The 26,627-nt window shown below is 41.5% G+C and overlaps 1 protein-coding gene across 1 annotated transcript in view; it reads right to left on the bottom strand.

Annotated features, from left to right (window-relative positions):
* Positions 1–783: 783 nt before the first annotated feature.
* LOC139167990 (adenylate cyclase type 5-like) overlaps positions 784–26,627 on the bottom strand; it is a 205,304-nt gene continuing 179,460 nt past the window's right edge. Inside the window, exon 2 of the mRNA XM_070753263.1 lies at positions 784–822. Within this exon, the coding sequence (XP_070609364.1) occupies positions 784–822 (39 nt within the window). The remainder of the gene's footprint in view (positions 823–26,627) is intronic.

Raw genomic sequence — 26,627 nt, forward strand, 5'->3', positions numbered from 1 at the left:
TTAATAGCTGTAAATGCTTAGTTTTATTTAGGACATGAACAAACAATTGCTCTTGGAATCTGGCAGCAAATCCCTGCTCATTTATCTGGATGTAATCCTGCTAACCTCAAAATTGCTTGCTATATGTATAAGGAACTGTGAATCCTTAATAAAGTTCCTTGTATTGTGGTGACCCCCAACCATAAGTCTAGCGCCAATTCTCCCACCACAGCTTTAAGCTGATTGGCAGGGAGGTCAGAGGAACACCCTCAGTGTAAACGCCTGATTGGTCGGATTGTAAAAATATGTTCCAAGGCGCCAGAATAGAAGCTTTAGTTCTTAATACCATGGGAAATTTGTCTTTTCCCATAGTCTTAGACGACCTCTGTGAAACAGCCGTCTGACCCCCCAAAGGGGTCCCAACCCCCAGGTTGAGAACCACCTCATCTTTGGGAGTTTTCCCAAATAACTTGAGGTGGGAAGGGGGTGGGCTGTTGGGAGAGGAAGAATATTTCTCAAAAATGGATCTTATGGGTCCCAACTATTAAGTACACACAACTATTACAACCACGTTTGAACCCTATTATTATTATTATTATTATTATTATTATTATTATTATTATTATTATTTTCAATGCCATTGTAACTTTGACCGGTTACTAAACAAACTGCTTAGAAGTACTTATTAAATATATGGACATTCCAAGAAAATGAATAACCTTTTGCTTTAAAGATCCTCAGTAGGCCATAGCCTTATATGGTCGTAGTTACAGTTAAACGAGGTAGAATGCTTTTTGATCTTGGTTAATGAGGAATAAGCCTTTGAAAACCAGAAAGCAAAGTCTGAAATGTACAAGATGACAGAACGAATTACTGACTGCACTGCCTCCTTCGGAGATGATTAATAGCAAATGGTGCGCTAGTGTCTTTCAGGATACATGATCAGGGTTTCTTTTTTTAAACTGACAAAAAAAACATTATAGTATGCTCATCCCGAATCTAAATTAAACCACTTTCTCTTTTCTCACTTGTAGTTTTTCCTGATGATGGATTTATTCTCTGGAGTCCATGCATTGAAGGAATCAGGGACTAATTCCCATAATGCGCAAGAATGCTGGCAAACCATCTCATTGACTCAGCAGTCAATTATAGTTGAATTCTTCTTGGGTTTAGAGTATCATTGAAAAATCACCCATCCAGGCCTCCAGAGCTTTTTATGCACCAATGAAAGCAGCAATTATACCAATTACACTGTTGCAAATCTCCATAAAGTCAAGGTGATGAGCTATCCCAAAATAAATAGGAGTCCTGGTTGAAACTGTATTTCATGCATGGCTTACCTAATATGAGACAAGAATTAAATTTTCAAAATGAGATTTTGCACCCTATTCCTACGTTGAAAGCAAGCACAACTCATAATTATAAGAGGGTGGAATTCAATTAAGATACTAAAAATGAGCTTCAAATTTATTTCTAAGTCATGGCTATGACTGAACATGTTCCAGACTACCTGACTATAATACAGAAACTGCTTAGGTAGAAAAAAGCAGAATAAAAATGAATTTTAGAAGCATATCTAAAAATCACCCAGGACAGACTCATATTGTTCATATCATAACTATAATATTTGTTTGTTTGTAATGTACATAGATATAACATTGTTTATATACATAAGATGGGTACTGATAAGAGGGAACATTAGGACAGGGATAGTAGGCATGCTGGTGCACATGCATACCCCTTACTGACCTCTTAGGAATCAGGCAAGGTCAAAAGTGGACAATCTAAGGGTAAAGTTTTTGGGGTTTGGTGACGAAACCACAGAGTCAGTTAATGAGTTCCAGGCATTAACCACTCTGTTGCTAAAGTTTGGGGTGGTTCACTTTGAGTTTGTATCTGTTGTGTGCTTGTGTATTGTTATGGTTGAAGCTGAAAAAGTCGTTGACAGGAAGGACATTTGTAGCAGATAATTTTATGAGCTATGCTTAGGTCGTGCTGAAAGCAAGGTAGTTCTAAGCTTTCTAAGCCCAAGATTTCAAGTCTGGTTGCGTACGGTATTATGTTGCGAGTAGAGGAGTGGAGGGCTCTTCTATTAAAGTATCTCTGGACACTTTCTAATGTATTCATGTCCGATATGTGGTGTGGGTTCCAGACAGATGAGCTATATTCCAGGATTGATCTGGCAAATGTTTTGTACTCTCTGGTTCCACATAAATTATTACAAAATGGAACCCTGGCATTTTTCTACCTATAATTCTCCATCTTCCAATTCTTCTGTTTATTTAGCTGTCCCAATATCTCCTGATCTCTGATATAATACAGCTCTTTGTTTATTGCTCAACCTTCATGCTGGAATTACCTCCCAGAACAAATTGTAGAAAACATTTATCTTTCTTTTTTCATATCACAGTTACATTTCTACTACCACCCTGGAAAAATCCTCCAAAATAACCAGCAAATGACCCTCAAACTATGGTAGAAAATATCATGAGGGAAGTTCTAAAGAGTATTTGGAAATGATTTACAACACTGTTTCTCAACCTTGGTCATCTTGAAGATGGGTGAACCTCAACTCCCCAAATTCCCCAGCCAACACAAGTCCACCTGTCATAAAGATGCCAAGATTGAGAAACATTGATCTACAATATTGTGAACTAGAGATGATTTCTAACTTATTTATCACCAGGATGCAAAATTAGAATCTTTTCTCATTTCCATGACTTTTAAAAAATGTATCAGTTGTACACCACATTATTATCATTGCAGCCCTTCTTTCTCTCTAATTATGCTAATTAAATTACATCCAAACATACATGCCTAACCATAGTAATTCATTAAAAGTGAAAATGAAAAATATAAGCTAGTGTTTCACTTTTCCTTTCATCAAGTAGAAAAAGAGATCCTGAAAAGGAGAATTGTTTGACTTGTGGATCTGGAACTCAAAATTATTAATAAGTTTAGAATTTAGTCACTTCAGGATAGCGAAGAAACAATGCTCGGTCAAAACCTACGTCTGAATACATATAACTGAAATCAATGGCGTCTACAGTGATGGCCAATAAAGCCAAGTTGGCAATTGTCACAATGGAAGCAAAGCTCTACTATTTTATGTGCCTGCATTGTTGGTAACAGCAAACAAGCAAGCTTTGATCACACTGCAGTAATATTTCCTCCTGAAGCCACTGGCAGTAGTATCAATGGGGCAGATGTGGGTTCTAACTTACCTTGCTGCTCCGAACTTCTGTTGCCAGCGAAGCGCTCATTTTTGCGATGCTGGGATTCCCCTGCAGCATCCAAAAACACAAAAGTCCGGACGTGAGGTTTTCCATGGAGGGGAGCCTCAGGGGAATCCCAGCAGCGCAAAAACGGGCACTTCGGCTGGCAAAAGGGGTGAATTTTGGGCTTGCACGCATTAATCGCTTTTTCATTTATTCCTATGGGAAACATTGTTTTGTCTTACAAACTTTTCACCTTAAGAACTTCGTCCCGGAATCAATTAAGTTTGTAAGACAAGGTATCAATGTATATTATGATATGGCCATAATAACTGTGGTTTGACTTTTGCCTGCACGTGTGATTGATTGGTTAGTTTATTTGTTTGTTTTTTCATTTGTTCATGCATACTACCAAAAAATCTAAAAAAAAACATTTTAAAAGCCACAAACACAATGGCAACGTCTGCACAATGCCAGAAACTTGGCTTCTGCACATGCTCAGAAGAAAAATAAATAAATAAAATTATCCCCCAAAATAAAATAAATAAAATTTTTAATTTTTTAAAATAAAGAAGATGGTAGCGCCCATAGTCAAGCATCAACCAAACTGGTTCCATGACATTATCGTGATGTCACCAGAGGGTTGCTACCAGTTTGAGCTAACCAGTCTGAACTGGGAGGAACCCACCTCTGCAATGGTGGAAAGTGGTCAAACAGGTCTGATCTGTGAAAGCAATACTGTGCTACTAGCCCTGCTGCTTTTGTAAATGTATCCTAATGTTACACATTTGTCCCCAAAGTGGCAGAATTTTATAGAGTAAAGGCAGGGGTGGGCTACTCTCCGCATTGGGGGGAACGCAGTGGGGTAGTGAAAATGGAGCTCCACCCCAGAGCACCCATTTTGCCCTGAAACATCTTGAAAGAAAATGCAGGGGGTTCTGCATAAGCCACACTCACAGTGTGGTAGTAAAAATTTTGGTAGTCCTTCATTGAGTATAGGTATGAAAATTTTCAGAAAAGCAGTGGGGCCATGTGGCCTTTGATGATTACTACTGTATGATTAATCTCAGCTAAACAGCTCTATTCCTACTTTACCAATTATGTCTACAAGATATATCTATTGCAGAACACCATATTCTACAGAAAGGCTTTAACTTCAACACATATTATCCCAATCAGCTAGAATTCTTTGCAGCCCTAGAAGAAGGATTTAAAATCACAGGACCTCCCACAGAGAGGCAAGAAAACATAAGACAATCATATCACAGACCAAAAGGAGACAAGAACAGTACCAACTCAGAGGGCAAAATAGCCCTCAAAAATCTAAAGAAAAACCAATCTGTCATCATTTTACCGGCAGACAAAGGTCAAACCACAGTTATTATGGCCATATCAAAATATATATACAAAAAGTCAAAAATTACTGGAAGACAAGGAAACTTACATCGTAGTGAATACCCATCCAATAGAGATACTAGACAACCAGATCAAGATAATTCTGAGTGACTTTTCCATGAAAGGTCAAATTAATAACTGATTCCACAGTAGTTATTCCCCACTGATCCCTCACTCATTCCTCATCAGTCAGTTAGAACTCAAGAAAGTTCTTGGATGAGATTTGAAATGTTTTCAAAGAAAAAAACAAGGAAGCTCAGTTGCCTTTTGGAAAAAAACATTTTGGATAAAATTCATGTTACTAAGCTGGGTTATATAATGTCTGCAAGAAAAACCACCAAGCTTAGAGAGCACCAATAATTGATTTCCTGAGCTACAAATTTTCTCTTCTATTGGTATAAAACATATTCCATTGTAGATGTGATATCACAGATTAATTTATCCTATTTGTGAAATTTCATGACAATAAAATATTCACAAGAGAACTATGTCCTTTTACAGATACATTTAGTAAGGAGAATTTTGGCTTTATTAATTAAGAATATTGGTTACAAATTGCCTTTGTTAATTTACAGTTTTGCAATTAACTTCAAAAATTAGACGTAAATCTGTCTAATTGTGTTTGGTGAGATTAACCTTAGGCAAAAATGTTTCTGTCCTTCCTAGGTTACATTTGGTTAGGAAGTTCTTACTTATACTATGGACAATGAATAAAAGTGTCAATCCTCTCAGGAAAACTGGGGAAGATGAACACACTCTCATTATTCCTGGTACTTAATTTTAAATTTATTATCAGTTTACATTTACATTTCTCTATTATTATTCGTGTTTAGGTTTGCACAGAGTTGTTTGTAAATATTTTGGAAATAATTGTACCACTTCAAATAAAAAGTGTTTGATATATTACAATTTTTCAACTTTTCTAATCTCGTTTAATTGCTAAAAGCATTGTCAGCATTAAAACATGAAAAAAAGAGGGCCTCACTTATGGCACATTAATGTACCTTCTTCCAGATACTTATTGAAAAAAAGTATATCGAAATAAAATTACGCTATCCTGGTGGCTGAGGCTTATTCTGACATAGTAACAAGCCTAAAGACTTATTTGTCTTTTCAATTTTAATGCAGGTTAAATTTCCTCCCAGGCAATAACAACACTTCTGTTCTGTCAATACAGGAAGTTCTCAACTTACAACACCTTGTTTAGTGGCTGAAGTTACAATGACTCTGAAAAAATGTGACTTATGACTGTTTTTCACACTTAGGAACATTGCAACATTCCCATGGTCAAAGGGGTCAAAATTCAGACCCTTGGCAACTGATTCATATTTATGATGGTTGCAGTGTCTCAGGATCACGTGATCAACTTCTGTGACCTTCTGACAAGCAAAGTCAATGGGGAAGGCAGATTCATTCAACAACTGCGTGACTAGCTTAAATGCAGTGATTCACTTAACAACTGTGGCAAGAAAGGTTGTAAAATGGGGCAAAACTCAAAAAGATAATCTGGACCTCTTTCTGCATTGGCTTGACCCAGGTTAAATAGCACTCTCAGTCTATCTTGGGGCCAGAAATTCTGCTCATCTCAGCTAACATTATAGGGTTATTGTCTGAGGAACTGCAGCATTACATTGGTCTTCTTCAGTTCGGTGTTAGCAAAAACTTCAGAAGAGAAGGATTTAGGGGTAGTGATTTCTGACAGTCTCAAAATGGGTGAGCAGTGTGGTCGGGCAGTAGGAAAAGCAAGTAGGATGCTTGGCTGCATAGCTAGAGGTATAAAAAGCAGGAAGAGGGATATTGTGATCCCCTTATATAGAGCGCTGGTGAGACCACATTTGGAATACTGTATTCAGTTCTGGAGACCTCACCTACAAAAAGATATTGACAAAATTGAACGGGTCCAAAGACGGGCTACAAGAATGGTGGAAGGTCTTAAGCATAAAACGTATCAGGAAAGACTTCATGAACTCAATGTGTATAGTCTGGAGGACAGAAGGAAAAGGGGGGACATGATCGAAACATTTAAATATGTTAAAGGGTTAAATAAGGTTCAGGATGGAAGTGTTTCTAATAGGAAAGTGAACACAAGAACAAGGGGACACAATCTGAAGTAAGTTGTGGGGGAAATCAAAAGCAACATGAGAAAATATTATTTTACTGAAAGAGTAGTAGATCTTTGGAACTAACTTCCAGCAGACATGATTGGTAAATCCACAGTAACTGAATTTAAACATGCCTGGGATAAACATATATCCATTGTAAGATAAAATACAGGAAATAGTATAAGGGCAGACTAGATGGACCATGAGGTCTTTTTCTGCCGTCAGTCTTCTATGTTTCTATGTTTCTTCAGCTCTTGAAGAAAAGATGGGAAATAAATTGAACAAAGAAACAAGCCAACAAATATATTCCTTAGACCAGTGATGGCGAATCTTTTTTTCCTCTGGTGCCAAAAGAGCGTGGGCGCACGCTATCATGCATGCGTGAGTGCCCACATGCATAATCCAATGCCTGGGGAGGGCAAAAACAGTTTTCCTCTGGAAGCTGGAAACAGCCTTTTCCCCAACTTATAGACCCAGTAGGCTTGTGTTTCATCCTTCCCAGGCTCCAAAGGCTTCCCCGGAGCCAGGGGAGGGTAAAAACGCCCTCCCCCATTCCTTCGGAGGCTCTCTGGAAGCCAAAAGCATCCTCCCAGAGCCTCTGTGCGAGCCGAAAATCAGCTCGCCGCACACACATGCAGGTAGGAGCTGAGCTAGGGCAACAGCTTTCATGCCAGCAGATATGGCTCCGCGTGCCACCTGTGGCCCCCATGCCATAGGTTCGCTATCTGCCTTAGACCAAGTAGGCAGCTGTAGAGAGATATAGACAGAGATGCTTTAATATATGTGTTGTATCCTGTAATGGCTACCTTGTATCTCTGTAAATAGTTTGTTCCTTGTTAAAGCGCTGTCTGAGCTAGAATCAGGAAGTCGCTCCTGATTGGCTCAGACGCGGCTGCTCTTGCTTTGGCGGGAACCGCAAATGTATAAAAGGAGCGGTTTCTCCCAGGCAAAGCAGACGGTACTAGCTGAAAGTCACTTACCTTTTCTGAGCTGAATAAAGGTACCGTTCTCACCTAACCCTGCCTCTGGGTTTATTTCACTGTTTATTTCAATATGGACTCTGAAAATTATTCTTTTTTTAAAAAAAAGAAATAAACTTTTGCCAACTTTCATATCAAAAACCAATAGGGACCACTGAATATTCTTATTTATGTATTCACACGTACACCACCCACCCACCCACATATAGAAAATTGCATCTTTCAGAGATACATTTATTCGAGAGTGATTAAGCAGCCTGACATCTAGTACTAAGTAGATTTACACAACCTATTGGACTTAGTGAACAGAAGGTTGTCTGGTGTATGGAGTATTGTTTGAAAATGAGCAATTGTTTCTGTGCGTTGGAATAAACCAGGCTATTACATTAAATCAACAGTGTATCATTTTGGCATTTCATGTCAACAGAACAATTGAGGCTTGCTAATTCAAGTTTAGGGTTTAGTTCTCCTCAGACCTCATCACAGGAACACACTGGTTCCCCGACTGATCTTTGTAGAGAACTGATTGCATTGTTTTAACAGCGGATGAATCACCGAAAGAACATTTATATCTTGTTTAGTTTAGGGAGCATTTTTTCCACTTCCAAACTAGAACTATCTTTAGTGTTGTCTGTCACTTAAAATCCTGAAGGGGCTGGGTAGTAGCTTTGTACTGTAATTACTCAAAGGGAAGCCTGGTTCAGCCACCACAAACAGAGTGACAGACCAGCTTGTGTCAATATGCTGCTCCCCTCTGTTGCATTTGTATTTGATTATTCAGACACCAGATGCCATTCAACAGGCAATTATGGGCAGAAATCATGGTGAAAGAGAGATGCTGTTCTGATAACCCCTGATATTTCCTTGTCATGACATACCTAATAATGCAGATCATCAATTGGATAAAACTGATAGAAGCAACTATAATTTTATTTTTTATAGTAGATGACTATTTTCTGTATCTGAACCACAGGCAAATGTTTACTTCACTGTGGACTCTCTACTTCATTTGTTACTTCTTAAGGGAAACAAGCATGTTGAGAGAGGGAAGGAGGAGGGAATTTTCATCCAACACATGGTAGGACTTCTTAATACTCATTCTGAAAACAGACTGAAATAAGTAGCCATTGTGTAGCTGTTCAAAACTTAGGAAAGGGAATGACTGTCTGCAATATTTAATGATGAAGCCATATCGCCAAATGACAATCAGTATAATGAATTATAACTGTTGGAAGATATAATAAATAATTAATAAATAATTTATTGGATTTGTATGCTGCCCCTCTCCGCAGACTCGGGGCGGCTAACAACAATAATAAACACAACATGTACAATCCAATAATAAAAACAACTAAAAACCCCTATTATAAAACCAAACATACACACAAACATAACATGCATAACTTGTAATGGCCTAGGGGGAAGAGCTATCTCAACTCCCCCATGCCTGGTGGTATAAATGAGTCTTGAGTAGTTTACAAAAGACAGGGAGGGTGGGGGCAGTTCTAATCTCCGGGGGGAGTTGGTTCCAGAGGGCCCGGGCCACCACAGAGAAGGCTCTTCCCCTGGGGCCCGCCAAACGACATTGTTTAGTCGACGGGACCCGGAGAAGGCCAACTCTGTGGGACCTTATCGGTCGCTGGGATTCGTGCGGTAGCAGGCGGTTCCGGAGGTAATCTGGTCCATTGCCATGTAGGGCTTTAAAGGTCAATATATCATTATTATTACAGGAGACCTATTCTCTCTGCCTGAAAACGTCTTCCACAGTATAAATTGCACTTAAAATATGCCTATCTCATGCCTCAGGTGTTTAATACCCAGTTCTTGTTCAGGCTGTTCTGTTCTAGATTTCTCAGTATGTTAAGATACCTGTAATTTCCAGATATGGCAAAATTCAAGATGGCTAAATTTTTATTTCTATTTTATTTTATTGGCATTATACTTCCATATACAGTCTGTGCACAATTATTAGGTGAGTTGTATTTTGGAGGATTAATTTTGTTACTGAATAACTACAGTGCTCTTGGTCAATCCAAAATGTTAATCAACTTCAAACCTGAAAAGTGAGGTTTGGGCTTTCTTAGGAGAATATCCATGTGTGCACAATTATTGGGCTACTATTAGTGTGCAGAATTATTATGCAACTACTCATAAAGGAAAAGTGAATATCTCATTCGTTTATTTGCACTATTTACAACATAATGTTTGATGGTTCTGCAATCACGCCTCAAGATCTTAGCAATTTCAAGAGTACTGCATCCCTCTGAAAGGGTTTGGGTTTTGTTTTTTTTACAATTGTTGACTTTTCAGTCACTTAAATCTCTTTTTTGGCCTACTTTGCCAGAGGGAAAGAAGCTGCCTAATAATTATGCACACCCTGCTATAGGGTGTTGATCTCATTAGGCCACACCTAATGTTTTCATTACCCAAAAACACATCACCTGATATGCTTATATTCACTAAGCATTCAGGTTTATACAGCTTGGAGGTGGAAAATATGCATACAAAGGGTGCTATGGTCAAAAGACTCACTTGACTAATAATTGTGTTCACAGTGTATATCTTAAGGGAATCCAATTGAGCTTGGTTTTGCTCATCTTATACAGCACAGCCTATTATCTAGGAGTGGGAAATTTATTTATTTCTTATCAGTAACAGGATTACTTGTAGCATAGTGAATGGAAATATATGGCCCCGTGAGTGGGAGCTTTTTGTCCTATAATTCCCAGGCCTCTGGAAAGACTGCTCTCAATAAGTTGCTTTCAAACCAGTTCCTCACTGGGCATTCTAAGATGCTTATACTTGGTTGTTCTGACTCTAAGCCTTGTAAAACTCCAGGATTTACAGCCTAGGGGATAATGCTGGAATATTTTAAAAAGTGGTCTCTGTGAAAGTTACCATATAGAGCAGTGATGGGGGAACCAATGGCACAGGTGCCACAGATGGCACGCAGAACCATATTTGCTGGCACGTGACCTGTAGACCTAGCTCAGCTCCAATGAGCATATATGTGCCGGCCAGCTGATTTTTGGCTTGCACAGAGGCTCTGGGAGGGCATTTTTTGTCTTCCAGAGAGCCTTCGGGAGGATGGGAGAGGACCTTTTTGCCCTGCCCCGGCTCCAGGGAAGCCTTTGGAGCCTGGAGAGGGTCAAACACGAGCCTACAGGGCCCACCAGAAGTTGGGAAACAGGCCATTTCCAGCCTCCAGAAGGCTCCGGGGGGCAGAGCTGTTTTTGCTCTCCCCAGGCATTGAATTATGCGTGTGGACACTCGTACATGTGCGTATGCTCTTTCGGCACCCAAGGAAAGAAAGGTTTGCAATCACAAGCCCTTGCTAAGGAATCCCAAATGAACAGTGGAGAGGTCGCCACTGCTCTTTAGAAATAATCATATAGCAGCAACAGCCCTAGCATAGACACTCAACCGAGACTGATAGGGAAACTGATTAAAATTAATCTACAAAGCCTATTTAAATTCAGGCACACTTACAATCTGTAAGTTCTCAGCCGTGTTCGTTGATATTGCTGAAGTCATCGGCTGCTTATGATACAACCCAGCTAATTAGAAATACAAATCAAAGCACTTTCCTTCCAGAGCTGGATGTGCAGAGACTGTTCAAAATAATCATCTTGGATGATGTTGCTAACAAGGATTCATACAAATTGCTTTGCAAGAGTTAATGGTTTTACAAATTTCATGCCCTTGAGGATTTCCATTAGGGAGACGCTTGTTGCAATTGCAAATTCCACAGGCTTTCTTGTCATACCACAAGGGCACAGAGATCTAATGCCTAATAATACTTTTCTTGCTTCATATAGAAGCTCAGGATTTATTCAGCTTTAAGCAGTATATCTGTAGCTGAATGGGGGAGAAGAGGACTGGTAGAAATAAAGGTAGTGATGGCTAACCTTTTTGGTGCTGAGTGCCTAAAGCATGCATGCACGCACCCCCAAAATGGTTGTGAAAAGAAAAAGCATGTCACACCATGAAGGTTATTTACCAACAGAAGCCAACATTTCCAAAAATGAAAAGAGAAATTTTCCCATTATCTTTTAAAAGCAGCCCCAGTTGAGGTCATATGACCAGAAGGGAATGCACTTAAAAATAGCACATTAATTAAGATTCTAAACCACTACCAATGACCTCTCCCATAGGAAGACATGGGGGGGGGGTGTTTCTCTGTCTCTCTCTGCAGCCCTTGACCGGATCTTTTCAAACTCAACTTTTCTTTTCCAGTTTCCCCTTCACAAACCAAATTTGGTAACATTCCATTCTGTTTTTGGAAAGTCATCCCGTTGATGGAGAGTTGACAAGACTCTCAAGGTCCTTTACGTAATTCTCTTCCAATATTCTGTAGAGCTGGAAATGTTTTAAAAGAAGGATGGTCGCTGCTCAAAAGCATTTCTGCCTTCAGGAGGAGGTCTTAGACAAAGGGTCATGAGCAGCTCTCAGCCAAATTTCAAAAACTCTCTACCGTTCATACCAATGGAAAAGAATAATGTATTTTTTCTAAGAAAACCAATGGTTAAGAAGAGAGCATGGGGGCAGTAAGGTGCTGGGAAAGATGTCCTCTGGCTAAGGATCACTGTCCTAGATGTGTCAATTATCTGCAATGAAGCCAAAATGTTGGAAGTGTGATTTGTGGAATCATCTCTAAATAAGTTCTGTTCTTTTGTATGTGATGTGATACTTTTTACCAGTATCCCCCTTGCCTGTCTCCTTGGATGCTCAGGAGGGTGGTACAAATTGGTTTCCCGTGTTAGTACTATGTACAAACAGTTGGGCTGACAATATATAAACAAGCTAATAATGAATATTTGTTTGTATTGAAGCACTATAGCTTTAAGAAGTAGTGTTGCAAATTGCCATAAGAGGGAGCCAGAAAGCATGATTTTCTGTTCTGCTCTCTCTGTTTCTTTCTGCTGATTCACTGTGACTGATGTAGTAAGCTCTGTTATTTGATGGTCGTTTAATGTATTTGTAAGCTGTAATGTATGTCTGATGTGTAAGACAAAGACAGGCTTCTAATATTATTATTGTATTGATAGATATTGACTGATTTGAATGTATATGATCAGATTGTTTAACTTGACTGTGCTATTTCCAAAGTAATCAGTATTTTATACTCTTTAATGTATCTGTTTTGTATGACTGAATAATTACTCATCTCTCCTGAATATCTGCTGAAATCCCATATGTCCTCTATGCAGTCCTTGATAACAGCAAAGGTTCTGCACACCTCTTAACACCCACACACACTCCAGTATCAGCTTACCAATAGTTATTTGTTCTCTTCTTTCAATATCTATGGGCATGGGGAGAAAAAAACCCACACAGGAAGCATATCATTTCCTTTCCCTTTCTTTCAAAATAATAGTATAACTATATTATAGTATATTATAATAAAATAATAGTAGCAATAATAACATAGGACATCCAAGTTTGCAAATTTGCTAATAACAAAAAATCTTTCAATCTGAAACTTTTCCTTAGTTGTCAGGAACTCCAATTAAAAGCTCAAATATGCAAATGCCTGCAATTAATAATGTAAAAGGCAGCCTCAAGCTCTCTTTTGTCTTAAATCCATTTTCCAAAATGCCCATTTATGCACTCAATCTAAAAGTCTCCACTCATTGTATAAGATAATCTCAATGTTCTTGCCTACTTAGTAATATATGAGGGTCACTTCAAGAGTGCCTTTTCATCTTTTTGCTGATGTCTTAATCAGTTTAATAGAAAAATGTACTCCTACTCCCATTTGTTTTTCAAGGGAAAAGCACACTGAAATAGTCAAAGCAGATGGATGAGGCATCTTATTTCAAGTGTTCTAAAAAAAAGTATCTGAGGACTACTATCCATGGAATTAATATATATACATATACATATACATATACATTTTCGTAGATTTTCATGGGTATATGTATGTAGATTGTTCTGAGTTCGGTTTTGCCCCATGTAATATTTTGAATGTCTATGCGACATTTCGGTGAAATCACATTCACCATCATCAGGCTGAAGTTGTTAGCTTCGTGCTGCTGTAAACATGATCCTGGGACACTGCAACCATCATAAATATATGCCACTTCCCAACAAACAAAACAAAACAAAACAAAATAGGCGTTGATTGCTTACCTGAACGCCTCTTCTCGTACGGTGAGCGGGTACAGCAGTCACATGGGGTTGCTCATGTCCAATCCGGTGGAACTGAGCCTAGTGTTAAAAAAGCTTGCCGGATCCGCCCCTTCCCCAGAATTCGCGAATCCATAGACTAGGCTCAGCTGTGAAGCTCTGTAGTGTTCAACTCTCATTGTTAGAGGAAGAAAGATATAGAAAGGTAAAGAAGACACATACAAGGGTGGGAAGTGACTGCTGTACCCGCTCACCGTACGAGAAGAGGCGTTCAGGTAAGCAATCAACGCCTATTCTCCGTACTGAAGGAGCGGGTCCAGCAGTCACATGGGACATACCCAATAGATGGTCCCTAGGGTGGGATTAGATTGCTATCGTGTGAGATAACGGATTGGAGTACCCTTCTGCCGAAGGCAGCGTCCGCTGAAGCGTAAGAATCAATCTTGTAGTGCCTGATGAAGGAATTTGGCGAGGCCCAAGTGGCTGCTTTGCAGACCTCCTCCAACGGGGCTTGAGTCGCCCAAGCGGCCGAGGTGGCTGCGCTCCTGGTGGAATGCGCTGTGATGTTCCTTGGAACTGAGAGGGAGGCCGACTCATAGGCCTTAGATATAGTCCCTCTGATCCAACGGCCTATTACTGTTGAAGACACTTTGGCCCCCATGACTCTGGGGTGATAGGCTATAAAAAGTGCTTCTGACCTCCGAAAGGGTCCTGTGCGTTGGATATAGATTCTCAGCGCTCTGATGAGATCCAGGGTGTGCCATCTAATTGCCAAGGGATGGTCTCGTTGGAGGCAGAAGGAAGGTAGGACAATATCCTGAGATCTGTGGAACATGGAACTGACCTTGGGTAAGAAGGTGGGGTCCAGTCGCAAGACTACCTTGTCCTGATGGAATTGACAAAGGTCCTGCCTGATTGAGAGGGCAGCCAGCTCCGAAATGCGTCGGGCAGAGGTAATAGCCACCAGGAATGCTACCTTAAAAGATAGGTACCTGAGGGACGCCGATTTTAGGGGTTCGTATGGTGCCTGCGTGAGGGAATGGAGAACCCGTGGCAAATCCCAGGATGGATACCTGTGGACCTTGGAAGGTCTGAGGTTGGCTATGCCCTTGAGGAATTCCTGAACTTCAGGGAAGGATCGGAGAGGCTGTCTGCGGGGACCCCCTAGGACAGATGAAATGGCTGCCAGATGACGCCGGAGGGTGCTGGTGGAAAGTCCTTTATGGAAGCCTTGCATAAGGAAGGAAATAATTCTGTGTATGGGGATGCACAGAGGGGAGAGACCTTCCTGTAGACACCACTGGTGAAACTTGGACCACGTGTGGTCGTAGATTCGATTGGTCGAACCCCTTCTGGCCTTTAAAATGACCTCCACTGAATCGGGGTCATGACCACGCAGTTCTAAGTCTCTCCTGATAACAGCCAGGCGGTGAGGTGGAACCACTCCGGGTCTGGATGGAAAGAGGCCCCCTGCCGCAGCATATCCCCCGAAACGGGGAGTCGCCAAGGGTCCTGGACGGACAGCTGTTGGAGATCCGCGAACCAGGGCCGGCGGGGCCAATGAGGGGCGATTAAGATTATTCGGGCCCTCTCGGTGAGGACCTTGTGAATCACGTCCGGGAGAATTGGAATTGGAGGAAATGCGTAGAGTAGGCCTGGAGGCCATGGACTCCGGAGGGCATTGATTGCTTCCGCTCCCGGGGATGGAAATCTGGAAAAGAAGCGAGGGAGTTGGGCGTTCGCATTGGTCGCGAAGAGATCCAGGATTGGTAGGCCGAATCTGAGGCTGATTTGATGAAACAGGTCTTGATGGAGGTTCCACTCTCCTGGGTCTATCGTTGCTCGAGATAGCCAATCCGCCTGGACGTTGAGGCTCCCCGAGATGTGATCGGCTAGGAGCGACCGAAGATGTTTTTCCGCCCAAAGGCCTAACTTGAGGGCCTCCCTCATGAGAGCCTTGGATCTCGTGCCCCCCTGTCTGCAGATATGGCTTTTTGTGGCAATGTTGTCGGTGAGAATGAGAACGTGCCGGTTGGGAATGCGAGGAGAGAAATGCTTCAGAGCCAGGGAAACGGCTCTTAACTCTAGCCAATTGATTGGCCTGGAAGCTTCCTCCGGGGACCACGTGCCCTGGGCTATCATCCCCTGGGCGTGGGCGCCCCATCCCGATAGACTGGCATCTGTGGTGATGACAAATTGATCCGGGCACCTGAACGGGGATCCTTTGTCCATGGCCGGAGACTTCCACCACTTGAAGGATCTGCGAACACTTGGTGGGATGACAATGCGCCGATTTGAGTTGCTGTGCCCCGATCTCTGAAAGGGTAATAGGAGCCACTGGAGTTCCCTAGCATGAAGGCGAGCCCAGGGAATGATGCCTATGCATGACACCATCTTCCCCAAAAGGGAAGACAGAGTTACTATGGATACTGAAGAATTAGATAAAATGTTAGAAATTAACTCCCCTATACTAAGTTTTCTCTCGGGAGAGAGAAAAACCTGGGAGGATTCTGAATTGATAATAGAACCCAGGTGAGAAATGGATGTGGAAGGTTGAAGGTGACTTTTTTCAAAGTTGATGGAAAATCCATGGTCCTGAAGGACTGACATGGTGACAGAAAGGTCTGTTTTAACTTTCTCTAGGGAGTTCCCATGAATCAAAATATCATCAAGATAACATAAAATGTGGATGGGAGACGCCCGGATATAGGCCGCCAGGGACCCCAAGAGCTTTGTAAAGACCCGAGGGGCCGAGGAAAGGCCAAATGGCATCGCCCTATACTGGAAATGCCTGCCTTGAAAGGAAAAACGTAAAAATTTTCTGTGGCATTTGGCTATAGGAATGTGAAGGTAGGCCTCAGTGAGGTCTAAGGAGACCATGAAATCTCCCGTGTGAATGGCGGCCAAAATAGAAGATAAGGAGTGCATCTTAAACTTCCTATATTTGATGAATAGGTTTAGTTTCTTTAAATCCAAAATAGCTCTCCAACCTCCGGAGGACTTTGGAACCATAAAAAGGATGGAGTAAAAACCTAGGCCCTTCTGACCGGAAGGAACCGGTTGAATGGCTCTGATGGACAATAGATGAGAAATGGCCTCCTCCATACGGTTACAATCTGAGGAGGACCTGGGAGAAGGGCAGGAAATAAAACGTTTAGGGGGAGGAGAAATAAATTCTAAAAGAAGGCCTGTTTGAACAGTGTCAATGACCCAGGGGTCCTTGGAGGTGAGACGCCAATTAGAGGCGAAATGATCTAGGCGACCCCCTATGGGAATAGAGGAAAGATTACCATCTAGGTTTTTTTGAGGCCCTGTTAGAGGAAGCTCCCCTTTGGAAGCGAAAACCTCTACCCCTGGAGTTCCTACCTTGGGAACGAAAGCGGGGGGAATACTGACCTGGAGATCTCTGATAGGAAGCCGCTTGATCTTGCTGGCGCCCCGGGCGACGAAAGGACTGCGTTTTGGTAGCCTTTTTTGTAGTTGGACCCAAAACTTTCTTCTTGTCCGTGGTTTCCGTGAGGAGTGGATCCAGAAGATCACCGAAAAGAAGGTCGCGCTTTAAGGGTCCCTGGGATAACTGCCACTTCTGGCGTACTCCCGCTTGCCAAGGGCGAATCCATAGGAGTCTCCTTGCCGTTGTAGAAGCTGCAATAGACTTAGCAGAAAATCTAGTAGATTGCAAGGTGGCATCAGCCACGTACTGGGCAGCTGCAAAGACCTTGTTGAAGTCTTGTTGACCTCTCAAGTCATCGGGAGGAATATGCTGTTGAAGTTGGCGAAGCCACAGCAGCATGGCTCTGGAGAAAAAGGAGGCTGCTGCAGAACTTTTAATGGCCCAGGAATCTGCGGTGAATCCTCTTTTGAGCATTTGTTCAATACGCTTGTCCTCTGGGCGGAGGACTTCCTCCGCCTCTCCTGGCACAGCCGCTGCCGAGTGAAGGATCTTGACAGGTTCATCCGGTTTGGGAAAGGATAGAAGCTCTTCATAGGAAGAGGAAAGTTTGTACAACTTTCTGTCTTTGGTGGAGGGATTAAGGCCAGAGGCTGGGAAATCCCACTGTTTGAGTAAGGCATCTTTAAACAATTTAGGCATAGGAATTACCTCGTTATCCTCCTGTTCCTCCGTGAAGTAAGGTAAATTCTCCTCCGGGGGATCAGTGGAAGTGGAGGCTTGTTTCTCCTGGGCCGCTAATCCGGTAGAAATCCTAGCTTTGAGGAGGAGAGATTTGAATAATTGAGAAGGGAAAATGGTAATTGGAGAAGGAACCTTTATTTGGGATTCCTCATCATCTGATAGGCCTTGAAAAGGGTCCTCATCATCCTCCATATCCTCATATTCGTCCTGAGAGGAATCTGAATCATCCTGAATAGGAGCTCTAACCGCTGGGGAAGAACCCAAGGGGCGGGAGGGACGAGAAGGAGGAGGAGGTAAGGGAAGCTCATTGATGGAAGAGAGTTTGGCATCAATGGCCTTAGACAACACAGCAAAAATAGATTGGAACTCAGGAGGTAAACTAGAAATGTCAGCAGGAATGGCAGAAGAATCCCTAAAGGCCTGGGAGGATCCTGGCTGGGGGGAGTCTTCAATAATATCTGGTTCCTCTGGACCTATGCCCCATAGGTTAGGTTGGGGTCTGTCTAGGTTAGGCTCATCCAGAGATAACACAGGGACCCCAGAAGGAGGTAGACTAGAAGCCTCTGGGGGGTCTTGACTACTGAGTACTTGGGCCTGCACTTTTAGACGTTTTGCTGATTTGTCATGGATTCTTTGTAGGGCTAGGTCCCTTCTCTTCTCGGCCCTGGTGACCTTGGTCGAGGGGCGGGCCCCTGGAGAAGAGGAGGAAGAGGCCTGGGGGATACTAGTAATCTCATCGCCTGTAGGCCTGGCCTCTCTGGGACCTTTAGTTGTGCCTCTCTTGGGAAAAGTAGCCATAGTCTGACAATTAACAGAAGACAAGGCTGAGCCAATAACTGAATAGATAAGGAGAAGAATTTCAAGGACTTCCCAAGAGGAATGGATCCTGCTTCGAGGCCTCGAAGCTGCTGAGACGTGAGGACAATCTGGGCAAACCCAGAGTTCGTGTCCCCAAATCCAGCGGGGCCAGCCTCCCTAAACTTTTTAATTAAGTAAACCAAGGCACTCTGGTTGGAGGCTTAGCCGGTGGAGAATTTAGCCTGGGCGTCCCAAGGCCCGCTCCGGGATCCACGCGGTGGACTGAGGCCTACGCGGCTGGCAGGAGGCCAACACGAGAGGCCTAAATTTAAAAAGGGCGCGAAGGCGTTCGCGCCGAAAAATCGCTCCGAATATGTCTTAAAGGGGAAGCGATCGACTAAGTCCAGGAGACTAGAAAGCCGTCTCACTCCGCAGGAGGTATTTCTTAAGCCCTTTAATATATATATACAATAAAGAATCAATAAATCAATAAATTAATACTTGCACCAGAACCTCCAGGCCAAAGGATTAAAAGAATCCACAAGCGGCCGCGGGGATCGTACACGGCAAAACCGCCGGGGGAAAACGAAACCGCAACTTCTCCAAAGGAAAAAAGCCGAGCCGCAAACGGCTGGCGCTATTAGTGCAAGTAAATAATAATGGTAAAACAATTCTTACTACTTTTGAAGAAAAAGATCGAAGGGAAGGTGTTAGAATGTTGAACGAGCTATCACAATACAACCGCAGGATATGCGAACTGAGCGAATTCTGGGGAAGGGGCGGATCCGGCAAGCTTTTTTAACACTAGGCTCAGTTCCACCGGATTGGACATGAGCAACCCCATGTGACTGCTGGACCCGCTCCTTCAGTACGGAGAACAAAACAATCCAGATAATTCTTCCCTGGTACAAGCTGAGAGGAGGAGAAGAACCTGTGGTCTAGACCAGTGATTTTCAACCTTTTTTGAGCCACGGCACATTTTTTACATTTACAAAATCCTGGGGCACACCACCAACCAAAAGGACACAAAACGACACTCTATGACACTCTCCTCTCTTTTTCCATCCCTGTCTCCTCCCCCTCTTCTGTGTGTGTGTGTGTGTGTGTGTGTGTGCGTGTGTGTGCGCGTGTGTGTGCGTGTATACATACACTTGAACCATTTCCAAAAACAGGTGAGGGCTGGGGGGGTTTCTCTCTTATTTTTTGGGTGCTTTTTATCATATGCTTTAAATCAAGAGTCACTTCTCTCTCTCTCTTTTGTTTCTCTCTTTCCTCTCATTCTCTGTCTCAATCATTTTCTCATTTCTCTTTTTTCCTCCCCTTTTTGCTCATTTCTCTCTCTCTCTCTCTCTCTCTCTCTCTCTTCCTCTCCTTTTCTCTCTCTCTCTCTTGCTTTCTTTCTCTCTTTCTTTCTCTCTCTTTCACTCTTTCTTTCTCTCTCTTTTCTCTCTCTCTTGCTTTCTCTCTCTCTTTCTTTCTCACTTTCTCTCACTCTTTCTCTCACTCTTTCTCTCACTCTTTCTTTCTCTCTCTCTCTAAGCAAAAAGTTGTGAGACCAGAACCTGAGCTTCCTTCTTCGCGGCACACCTGACCATGTCTCGCGGCACACTGGTTGAAAAACACTGGTCTAGACGTTAAAGCTACTGCCTTAAAGGCAGACCCCCTCAGGTTCAAATCCCATTAAGGATAGATCTATACTGTACTAGTCTCCCTTCCTTTTCATTATCAGCAAAAATATGTTACATATATACATATATATATATACATGCACACACACACACACACACACACACACACATACATACATATATACAGGGATGAACCGGTAGCAGAAATTTTGAGTATTTTGAAGAACTGGCAAATATAACTTCTGGCTGGCCCCATAGTGGGGTGGGGATGGAAATTTTGCAAAGTCCTTCCCCTGCCATGTCCACCAAGCCATGCCCACATAACCAGTAGTAAAAAGCTGGATTTAACCACTCTATGCATGTACATACATACATACACAAATACATACACAAACTAATAAAGGTGTTTGAGGTAACTGCTTGGAACACATTATTTTTGACAATTTTCTTGGACATAAAATAGCTGAATAATTTTACAACATCAATATACTGAATAAAGCCCAGGTGAAATTATAGACAATCAAAGAATGCCTAAATTCAAGTTCCTGTATTCTATGGAAAGCAGCAGAACTCTTCAGAAAAAAACCATAGTAAAAAATCGTCAGTGGCTGTAATGCGAATAGCAATGATCTTGGGGAGCAGAAGAAGGAAGACCTGTGGCCTAGGTGATAAGAAGCAACTCAGTCTACAGGTGGAAAGAAAAGCATGAGAAACATGTCAGAAGGGAGCCTTCCTAGTTTTCCAGAAACTAAAAACAGAGGAGAAAAATGTGTTCATTTTGCAAGATACTGCTGATGTAACCTTACTATAAAGTAGGATTACAGGATCCAATCTGGATCAGTCACCTGAACCAGAGGCTTACTCTTCCAACATTTTGGAGCACATCCTTCTCTCTAGCAGAATGTATCTCCATAGGATTACTTCAACCACGTATGCATCTTGTCTGGACTCCATTGTATGACTGGCAGTAGCCAATGAATTGCTACTGTTCAAAAGGCAGTAATAACTGTCTTTACAGATCTGGATTATCTATGACAGCTTTTAATAAAGTTGAAGAGGAAATGGCAGAGGCGTAAATTGCCTGTGATTTATTTTGTGGGAGTGGGAGAAGGCAAGATAAGTAATTTGACCTCTTATACTGATGAAATGCTTTCCATCAATGGATAAGGTCTGATTTCTCCCCTTATACTCCCACCTCTTGCAAGCTTCAAAATCTGTCATAGAGACCGTGGACTCTTTAGATCACATCTGGAGTGGTAGAAACATAAAGAAGGAGACAAGGAAGTCTAGTTGTTAAAACTGAAGACATAGGATGCCGAATTTTGTCCCTTATTGGCTAAATATAGGGTTACGACCTATAAAGCCCTACATGGCATAGGACCAGACTATCTCCAAGACTGCCTTCTGCCGCATGAATCCCAGCGACCGGTGAGATCCCACAGAGTTGGTCTCCTTAGGGTCCCGTCGACCAAACAATGTCGGCTGGCGGGACCTAGGGGAAGAGCCTTCTCTGTGGGGGCCTTGACCCTCTGGAATCAACTCGCTGCAGATATTCGCACTGCCCCCACACTTCTTGCCTTCTGAAAGAGTTTAAAAACTCATCTCTGTCACTAGGCCTGGGGTTATTAGAGCTTCCCCCTGGCCAAAGAATGTTTCCTAGTATGGCTGTTGTATGAATTGTTAATTGAAGTTTTAAAATTAGAATTTTTAAACTATTGTTTACATTATTAATTGGATTGTTTTTCTACTGTTTTATTATGTACTGTGAGCCACCGCAAGTCCTCGGAGAGGGGGGGCATACAAATACAATTAAACGTAAACTTAAGCTTAAAGAGATTTTCCACAACATTTAAGAGTCAACAAAATGACCTTCAATTACTCAATACATAAAATAACATTATTTTATAAAGTTCTCCACATATTCTTCACTACAATGGCAATGCTCAACATTCAGTTTTTATTCTGGCGGAAGATATTTTTTAAAAATTGACTGCACTCAGAATTTAAATATGAAAAATGTAGGGTTCGTTGAGCCATAAACCTCTCTATTTAACCGTTAGTCAAAATCATCATATTCTCTTCCAACCTTAGGCACATTTTGGTTGAGACAATAATCAAAAAATGCAAACATTAAAAGCTGTTAATAAGCTTTGAATTCCACAATGCAAAAATGTTCTATAATTTCTAAGAAGGCCTTTGCTCCAAGCAGAAACTTCCATGCGTAAAAGGTAGAGAGGAAATTTTTTCTGCTAATTCTCTTCCTCCTTCTACATGTATGATGGAAATAATTTTTGCAGCAGTCCACCAAGAGCTAAATAGGTAGGAAGAATCAGTTAGACGTCCATCGACAGGAGTCTAAGCTCCTTCATTTTGTTCTTTAGAACAGCAAAATTGAAATGAATGTTTGAAAAGGTTGGCACTTGACAGGAGCTATTCATGCATATATGCCACTCTGAAATGAAATTTACCTGATGATTAATACATTAAAAGGTTAAAGCTGCAATTTATGAATCCATCATAGCAGATGCGGCAAAGCAGAAGAGATTCCCTTATTTCCTTCTTTATCAGCATGTTACAGCATTTAAAATGGTGTTGCTGCAACATGAAAACTCTTCACAATCAAAGGGTATTCCGAACTGTTATGTTTAAACAGGCCACTGAATCTTTCAATAAGTAAGGATGTGCGTTTCTTGCATGGTCATAAAGGAAGTGATTAAATTTATTCCACAATCAGAGTGTCTTTCATCACACAATACTCTCATAGTCACAGATGTACCCAACCTCACCACTTTTTCAGACTATCTTGCAAAGAAAGAAACATGCAGCAAGTTCTGAATTTACTCTTTTCTTTGAATTTTCAGTATCAGGGTTTTGGGACTACAATTAAATGTAAATATACAAAATATAAAGAAATGTAACAGAAAGGTAACAGAAAAGGATTAAGATCTTTTAAACTAGAACAAAACATGTGAGAAATACTGCTTTTACTCCTTATTCTTTTACTTTTTTTTCTTTTCTTCTTTTTTATTTCTGGAAAACAATAAAGATACTTTATTTAAAAAAAAGAAATAGTATTATGTATTAGTATGAATACTAATAATATCACCAAAGAGATCTTAACCTAGATATTTCCGAGTTAAAACAAGGATGGACAAGATGGCATCTTCTGAGACCTTGTGGACTTTAGCTTCAAACAGTAATTCAACAGCAAGTTGAACATTCTACCCCCCCCCCCCAAAAAAAAGGAACGCTTGAAAAGTGCCCACTGAAGTATCAAGTTATTTAGTCCAAATATTTAGCAAGGGAATAAAATTCTGGACTACTCAGAGATTTCCAAATGCAATCTACTGTATTTACAAAGCTAGAAACCTGTTCCGAGGGTAGTGAATTTTTGACCTATTATGGTAAGGTTACATAAATTTGAAAGGTTGGGAAGATTAAAATAAATGTTACGCTTGTAATGATTAGAAACTACAAATCTGATCTTTCATTACCATCTTAAAAGGTTGTAAAGAAGGGATGAACAAGTTGGCTTTGGTTAGCTGGCTGCTTTTTAAAGCCATATATAAAAGAAGCTAGCATTGCTATTGGCATCTGTTATCTTGGGTAACACTGGAAACTCTGAAGATCCAAAAATGGCAGGGCAAGACCAAAGGAATGCAGACCCTTTTGCTCTAAAAATATTCACCAGCAAATTGCTTTTTGGCCTGGATGGTTTTTCTTGGAGTGACAGGCACTTTCCAATGGACACATTGTGTATTTTGCTAATCATTTTTCCTCTCTTAAAAACAAAAATAAATGCAAAATCCATTATTTATTTTCAAAGCGAACACAGATATGTTCCCAGAAAGCTAAAAAAATGTACAAAGGATTGTTATGTCAATAGAAGACTTTTGGGCTTTTTTTTTTTTGTAGATTATGGTTGAGCTTTGGGGTCCTTTCTGGTCTCTGAGCTTGGTTGCTTTCTTGCAGATGTTTTATTAACCAACTAGGTAACATCATCTGTACACTATGCTCAGAGAGCATCAAGGACTCCACAGGTGTTACGGTCTATTTACCACACATGCTTCTCATTTGTAAGTACAGGGTTCAGATGTACTTGTAGTCCTCAATTTACAATCACAATTGACCTCAAAATCTCTGTTGTGTAGCAAGACAGCTGTTCCCTGAATGTTACCCCATTTTACAACCTTTCTTGCCACAGTTGTTCAATAAATCACTGCAGTTAAGTTAGCAAATCAGTAACTAGTCCCTACTGGTATGGATGAGGATGTAGTAAAACTGGAGCTATGCACAGAGCTTCGGATCCCTGGCGCACAGAACCATAGAAAGCTACATGCTTGGCATCATCAGACAAGATATGGATTGCACATGGATTAGAACAGTGATTTTCAACCTTTCTTGAGCCGCGGCACATTTTTTACATTTACAAAACCATGGGGCACATGGGGGGGGGGGCTAAAAAAAGGTTGGACAAAAAAATTCTCTCTCTCTCTCTTCCTCCCTTTCGCTCTATTTCTCTCTCCCTCCCTCTTTCTCTCCCTTTCTGTTTTTCTCTCTCTCTCCATCCCTCTTTCTTTCTCTCTTCCTTCCTCTTTTTTGCTCTCTTTCTCTCTCCCTCCCTACCTCCCTCTGTCTTTCTCTCTCCCACCTTCCCTCCCTCTTTCTCTCTCTCTCTCTTTCTTTCTTTCTCTCTCTTGCTCTCTCTCTTGCATTCTCTCTCTCTCTGTCGTTCTCTTTCTTTTTCTCTCTCTCTTTCTTTCTTTCTCTCTCTCTCTTGCTTGCTTTCTCTCTCTCTTGCTCTTTCGCTCTCTCTCTTGCATTCTCTCTCTCTCTCGTTCTCTTTCTTTTTCTCTCTTTCTTTCTTTCTTTCTTTCTCTCTTTCTTTCTCTCTCTCTTGTTTTCTTTCTCTCTCTCTTGCTTGCTTGCTTTCTCTCTCTCTTGCTCTTTCTTTCTCTCTCTCTCTTGCTTTCTTTCTCTCCCCCCTCTCTCTTTCTTTCTCTCTCTCATTTTTTTCTCTCTCTGAGCTTCGCGGCACACCTGACCATGTCTCACGGCACACTAGTGTGCCACGGCACACTGGTTGAAAAACACTGGATTAGAGAACAAGCAAAAGTATATGATATCATTAAGAGAGTAAAAGAATTGAAATGGCAATGGGTTAGTTACATAGCAAGAAGAACTGATGGCAGGCAGTCATAGAATGGATCCCACTCAGAGGTGGGTTCCTATCAGTGCAGTTTTTACACAATGGCTCCGGTGCTGTCTTTGCTGCCACCTTTTTTTCCTACTTTTTGACAAATTTTTGGCTCTCTGAACATGCACAGAAGTAAAAACGTCCCTCTACCCATGCACGAAAGCAAACTCCTGCTAGGGGATGCAAAATGCGTGTGCAGCGCACCAGTAGGAAAAGGTAAGAGGAACCTGCCCCTGATCCAGTGAAGGGCTACCAAACCTTTTACTACCACATTGTGGGCGTGGCTTATGTAGGATGCCCTGCATTTTCTTTCAACATCTTTCAGTGCAAATTGGGTGCTCTGAGGTGGAGCTTCATTTTTGCCACCTCACTGTGTTCCCCACCCTCCACTTCCGTCCAGGCAGTAGCCAACCCCTGCCCTGAAACCACATGATAAAAAGTGTCCATGGAAGAGACCTAAAAAAAGATGGATCAATTACATCAGCAAGTTTTGTGAGCCCAAATGGCAAAAGAAAGCTCAGGACTGTATGGTTTGATAACATGCAGAAGACGCCTTCATCTTGCAGTGGATAGCCAATGGCTAAAATTATGATGATACAAATATACCCAAAGACAGAAATAAAGGTCTTCAAAGTTAAATAACTATTGACTTCTTTGGCACAAATGCTTTATCGGAATATCATTTCTCTCCATAGATCAATATATTTGTTATGATTCTGCACACTGAATATTATTTTGTAAACAACCAAATGCACCAATATTGCCATTAATGCAAAACATCTGGTATCCTAGATTCAATCTGAAAACATATACAGCCTGATTTAAATAGCTGAATTCAAACAGCTAGCTAAGCCATGGTTTTTTTTGTCAAGTGGTTTGGATTTATGTGACCCTACCATTTGTAATTTGTAAATCATAGCCTATAGCTTAATATTATGGAATATATGTTTATGACTTACTGCATTTAATAATTTTTGAAGCTGTCAATAATAGCAATATTAAATGTCTGTGGGTGGACTGTAGGTGTGACAGCAAAGGTTAACACAAACATGGTTGATTAGGGATGATG

This window comes from Erythrolamprus reginae, chromosome 1 (assembly GCF_031021105.1).
Source record: "Erythrolamprus reginae isolate rEryReg1 chromosome 1, rEryReg1.hap1, whole genome shotgun sequence".
In the NCBI taxonomy this organism is placed as follows: Eukaryota; Metazoa; Chordata; class Lepidosauria; order Squamata; family Dipsadidae; genus Erythrolamprus; species Erythrolamprus reginae.